Raw genomic sequence first — 6004 nt, forward strand, 5'->3', positions numbered from 1 at the left:
GTGTGTGTGTGTGTGTGTGTGTGTGTGTGTGTGTGTGTGTGTGTGTGTGTGTGTGTGCTTCAACTTGTTTTGGTAGCATGTTCGTCCATATGTCACACACATGCTGATGACATCATCTTCATCATCATTATTGACCCATCACTGTGATTGGCTCTGACAGTGCTGGGTGTAACAGAGTACATGTACCAGCGTATTTAAAATAGAACATATGAGTAACTGTATTCCGTTACAGTTACTGTTTAAAAAGGTGGTATTCAGAATACAAACAACAGAAAATATCAACAATCAATAACAGCTGATTTCATCACGCGCTCAGCTGCTCAAACGCTTTCACTTTATTTAAAGTTATTGATCAAACGGGCTGATCGTTTCCGGTGTCAGAAAACCTCAAATAAACAACTCAAATCAAATCAATGAAGTAAACTAGACTCCAGCTGATCCCCTCCTCCCTCCGGCCCGGCTCACCTGGCGCAGGTGCAGTCCCGGTACAGCGTCTCGAAGTCGGGTCTGCTGATGAGCTTGCAGCGGTTCACTCCGGGCTGGATGGCTCCGAGCCCGCGCAGCACGCGCACCTGCTCCACGGTGCAGACCACGGGGCTGATGCGCAGGCGCTTCAGCTTGGTGTACACGGTGTGCAGCCCCCCCACCAGGTGCTTCAGGAACAGCTGGAACACCTGCGGCAGGCACAGCAGCTCCGCACCGTCCATCGTGAACGACGCCACCTGCACGCCGTGCACGTCCACCATCCGGCAGTCCGCGTGCGCGACACTGCCGCCGGGCAGCCGCGAGGGGCCGGCCGGGACAGAAGCACTGTGAGGCGGGTCGGAGTGGAGCAGAGGGTCGGTGTGAGGGCTGGAGGTCCGGATGGAGGAGCCCGCCATGTCCGAACCCTTGTTTAATCCGCCGCCCGCGCGCGTCTGTCCACGAGCAGCCGCTCACGCTGACTCCACTCAGCTCTCACCCCTCCTCTCTGCCGCCAACAGCCAATCAGGATCCAGCCAATCACACGCGGGCGCCACAGACGGACAAGACTACCGTTAGCTGAGGACAGCGCTCCCAGGGGCGGGGCTTCTGGGCTGTGATTCTGACAGGTGAGTCTGAGGTTTATCGTTCACTTTGTTTCGACTTTTTACATTTATTTTATTTTTTTATTCATTTATTGATGTTTTAAACAAAGCTCACAAAATAATACATGTATGTAGACACACACACACACACACACACACACACACACACACATAATTCGACATAATTAGTTTATTACCAGGCCTCTGGAGAACTTCAAGACATGTTGAAGAGGTCGTTTAGCCATTTAAACCAGCTGCGTTGGATCAAGGAAACATGTAAAACCTGCAGGACACCGGCCCTCGAGGCCTGGAGTTGGACATCTGTGGTTTAGTCAAGTCAAAAAAACTATTTATCCCCAAGGAGCAATTAAGATAGATGCCCTGCCGACCATACAAAACACAAACATCACATTGGGGAGACCGGTCAGGCTAGGTAGCACTGGCTGGTCGCCCAACGAGCAGCGACCCAGAACCGAAACCACAGAAAATGCACAACACGAGGAAAGACGAGGAGAACAAAGACTGAGCTCCAACAGGGAGATCAGTTTGAGAACAGAAAAAAACACCTCAGCACATAAATCATCACATCTCACATGGGGGAGTGTAGGACGTGGAATCAGCTGCACACTGGTAATGTCTGCAGTTACTGGTTTTGGTTTCAGGTTTGTTTTGTTAGTTTTTGTCCAGTTTAGTTTTTTCCTTGCCTTGTTTCTGTGGATTTTTTACCCCCTTACAAAATAAAGCTCACTCACACATATGTACCTTTCATCATTTACCTTTACATGTACTTCTGCTTAGATTGAAGGGTATAGATTTTGTTGGTATAACTGAGGCTCTCAGTTTATGTTACATTAGTTTAACCTAAGTCGTAAAATAAGTGCCAAAGCTGAACTGAGGAAGTGCTTCATAAAGCTAGCTCTGCTTGACCCTGTCAAAGGCTTGTTCTGCATCCAGCTGAAGCAGAGCCATGTCTGCATGTTTACGTTGTGCAGAGAGATGAAGCTCCCCTTCAAGTCGGTTTGCCAGTACTGTGAACTTGGGATCTGTATTAGTGGGATTGGTAGGATTCACATTTCGTAGGTGGTTTCCCAGGTTTGGGCAGTACCATTATCATCGCGGAAAGACGGAGGTAGCTCTTTTAAAGTGTAGCGTTCCACTAACTTATCCTGCAGGGGGCGCAACACTGTGTCTTTAAATACTTTACAAAGGTAAAATATTTCCTGTTTTTAATTTGTGCATTACATTTGAAAGTTCAGTCATTGATGACAGAGTCTGATTCAGTCCCAGCTTCTCGACAAAGTGAAGTGACGTTGATAGAGTCTAACGATTCTTACGTTGTGTATGGTTGTGAGTCTTTACGTTGTGCGGCGCGTCGGGCAGCTGTTCATTGTTGGCGATTAGAGGCTGTTGCTTCGGCTTCCTCCCAGTTAACACCAGCTCTAGCTCATTATTATGGTCTGGCACCAGCTGGTCTTCGGTCGTCCTCTTAGTTGTGAGGAATAAGGAGATCATTTGTTCTCTGAGGATCTATGATGTTTTCATCTGCGGTTCTAATTTCATTTATTGTTTCTCTCTCGCTCACTTTGATGCACCAAAGTTTTCCTGCTCTCGCTCCCTGATCGCCGCAGGTCTGATCGACGCTCGGCTGATGCTGTCTGAACTTAATTTATCATGTTTTTAGTTCTAGTTCCACTTCTGTTATTTGAGCATCAAGTCCAACATCTCAGTTTTATGTTTATTTGATCTGTTTTCTGTGTAAACCCTCATCTGTCCATGCATAATTACCTCAAAGGCCCCCCCTCTGACTGAGGCTGTGAAGTAGAAACCGTCATCAGTGAATTTGGGTTATGTACCCAGCAGTGATGGCTGAATGCTAAAGATCGATGAGTTGAGAGTTTGAAATAAGGAAACCATCTATGCGACTGTGGCTGAGCGACAGGACTGTGCTCTCTGTGTTGGGATTTCTCGTCTCCTTGCATTTTAGGCTCAGTTCGGACATGAAATGTTGTATAACTGAATAGTTACAGTCTGAACCTGATGATCTGTCAAGCCCAGGATCTAAGGTACAGTTAGAGCTGCAGTATAGAGGAACATATAAAAGCTGAGGTCACCTGTGTTGGGCCGTATAAATGAACCATAATGAAGTCTTTGTTCATCACTGAGCGCTGTATGATGATGAAGCTCCCTGTGGGTCTAAGATGGGTCATGATTTATGTCCCCACCTTCATCAGCATGTGATGAGAGGTGGGTAGAAAAAACCTGAACCTCGTCCTTCTCCGAGCGATTTCACTCCCACACGGGTGTGTCTTGAATGAAGACGTCCTTTGGGTGACATTGTTTGAGTCTATTCATTACTCTCTATCGTCTAATACGTTTCCTAAGGCCTCTCACACTCCAGGAGATCCGTTTCATTCAGTTTGCGCCCTTTAAACAAACTGACTGCATTCGTCTCAGCTGTAGGAACGAAAATGACTATTTAAAACACTCAACTCTTATAAAGCACAACCCAGGACCCGACCTGTGGAAATGTCACAGATTCCCTCCTGTTGTCACTGAAACCTGTTTGGCTACTGATCGTATAGGAGCAGAAAAAACATCCTGTTGTTAATTCAAAGCTTTAAACTCACTGCGACCATATAAACTGAGAAGCCAAAGAACATTTACAGGAATTAAATATTACATGTCTAAGGCTGCCTGCGTCATGCCTGCGTCATGCCTGCGTCATGCCTGCGTCATGCCTGCGTCATGCCTGCGTCATGCCTGCGTCATGCCTGCGTCATGCCTGCACAGCTACGACTACAGCGTGTTATTTTCTCTGAGCTGAGGTTGTTCATCACTTCCAGAGTGGACATGAATTTATCCATCATTTTGTTTCCGGGTCTTTCGTATGAATTCTTCCACCTCTGATGGAGTGGAGGAGGTGCCGGCTGCCGTGATGGGAGATCAGTCCACAGGAGCTGCTGTTTCACCCGGTTTCTCTCGTCAGCGCAGAGAAAATCATCACATGGCGTCTGTGGTGCTTCGCGGCCGCTCTCGTCACCTCGCCTCGTCCTGATGATCGTTCGGGTTGGGCCGTTTGGGATGTGTTGGCCGTGCAGCCTATGTGCCCACTCGATGGGGCTGCTGAGGCGAGCCTCTCTGAAACGCTCCAGTTTTGTCCTTTATTTCTAAGGTGGATGTTGTAACGTCTCACAGTTGAAGTGTTCAGCCAGAACATTCGTCTCGTCTAGCTTCTTCCGTCTTCTCAGCGTCTGGTCCATCTTTTCGTTGTTTTCAGTTTAGATCAGTGTTCTGTAATCTGCATCCTGATTGGCTGGGTTGGAGCAGTAGCTTGTTTTGTGGTGAGTATGAACAGAAAGTGTCTTTAGCTGTTGTGTCGAGCTCAAGGCTTTACTGCTGTTCAGATAGACGCCATAGCCTGAAGCCTGGTTTTTTTTTTTGTTTTGTTTTTTAAATTTGTTCATTCATTTATTTTCCTGTGAAATGTTTTTAAAATAAATTTGTATTTATTATTTTATTGTTTGGATAGATTTATTTGTTTTACTGTCCTTTTGTTTCTTTATTTTTTCTCTCTTGTTTTCTGATTATTGTTAATAAATCCAAACTTCAGCTCTGGTTGTTTATTCATACCTGAGGTCAGACTTATTGATCGGTGTGTTTCTGATAATCATTTCCTGTTTCTAATGAGTCGCTGATAATAAACTGCTGTTGTTTTAATCAGCAGCCTGACGGAGCTCCATCTGTCTGACGATTTTCACATTAAAAGCCCTGCGCCAAATTAAAAGCCTCAGATTAACCTTTCAGAGGAGATTAAATGTCAGCAGGGAACACCTGATGCATCGCACCTGTCTGATCTTTGCATCGGCCACACGCTGATCCCAGTCAGTGTTTTTAACTCTGTGAGCGCCGGCGTGATGCCAGCAGGCTGCTTCCTGCAGCTCTGACCGAAGCTCGTCGGCGATCATCTGAAGACAATTTTAAACCTTTCAAAGAATCTGAAACGCATGAAACACTTTTTACTCTTCGCTCTGTGTGACTGATGCTAGACTGGATCAGCGGCAGGGACAGCCTGCTGTGATTGGTTGTCACATTCTTTCTGGAGACTTAGAAAGAGGAAACGTACCACCTACCTGACAGCTTACTTTTCAAAGAAAGGGTTTGACCTACAAACAGCATGAAGAGCTTTGTTTTCAGGTCAGATTTGGATCTTCCAGCTTTAAAACGGATTTTGCTGTTCGTGGTATTTGTTGCAGAGGTTTGTAGATCTGTGCAGAGTTAAAGTGAAGAGCTGACATTTAATAGAAATGTTTCCTGTTTTTGTCCTGTTCTACCGCAGGGTCACATGACCTCCCCCTCAAACATGGCTGCACTTGGATTCAGAGGTGTTGGCATGGCGACCATCAGTTAGCAGCTGTCAGATCCATCGTTCGGTTGAGATATCGTGATAAAAACAGTCGAGTGACAGACTAACAGAGTAAAACCACACCTCCACCACCTCCACACCGAAACAACCCGTCAGCTGACTGATCAGTCTTACCTGTCGCCACCTCCATCAGCTGCCTCCTCCCTGAAGGCCTCTCAGACCGTCATCGTGTCCTCGTGTCCTCATGTTTCCTGTTTCCTCTCAGAACAGTCTGGACCAAACTCCGCTAAACCATTTCTAATGTTCAAGGTTGTTTCCCTGTCGACGTTTCTTTCAGCGTTTTAAACACTTTGGCAGCTAATCACAGCCGTCCAATCAGCACACAGCACTCGTTAACACTTCTCGCTAACAAGCTACAAAACGATTAATGTGAGGAACAGAAGAGACGCCGGGAAAGATTCATCAGAGGAACGCTTTGTTCTTCTTTCAACACGCTTCAAAACAAACGCTGCGCGCGCGTGCGCACACACACACACACACACACACACACACACACACACACACACACACACAC

The 6004-nt window shown here is 46.6% G+C and overlaps 1 protein-coding gene across 1 annotated transcript in view; it reads right to left on the reverse strand.

The window, feature by feature from the left end:
• The window catches only part of LOC102200625 (dachshund homolog 2-like), a 26341-nt gene extending 25366 nt beyond the window's left edge, over positions 1-975 (reverse strand). The window contains exon 1 of the mRNA XM_005750215.1: positions 466-975. Coding sequence (XP_005750272.1) covers positions 466-881 — 416 coding nt within the window. The 5' untranslated portion in view covers positions 882-975. The remainder of the gene's footprint in view (positions 1-465) is intronic.
• Between the last annotated feature and the right edge of the window lie 5029 nt (positions 976-6004).

Source organism: Pundamilia nyererei, unplaced genomic scaffold (genome assembly GCF_000239375.1).
Source record: "Pundamilia nyererei isolate P.nyererei 1_Seehausen unplaced genomic scaffold, PunNye1.0 scaffold00266, whole genome shotgun sequence".
Taxonomy (NCBI): domain Eukaryota; kingdom Metazoa; phylum Chordata; class Actinopteri; order Cichliformes; family Cichlidae; genus Pundamilia; species Pundamilia nyererei.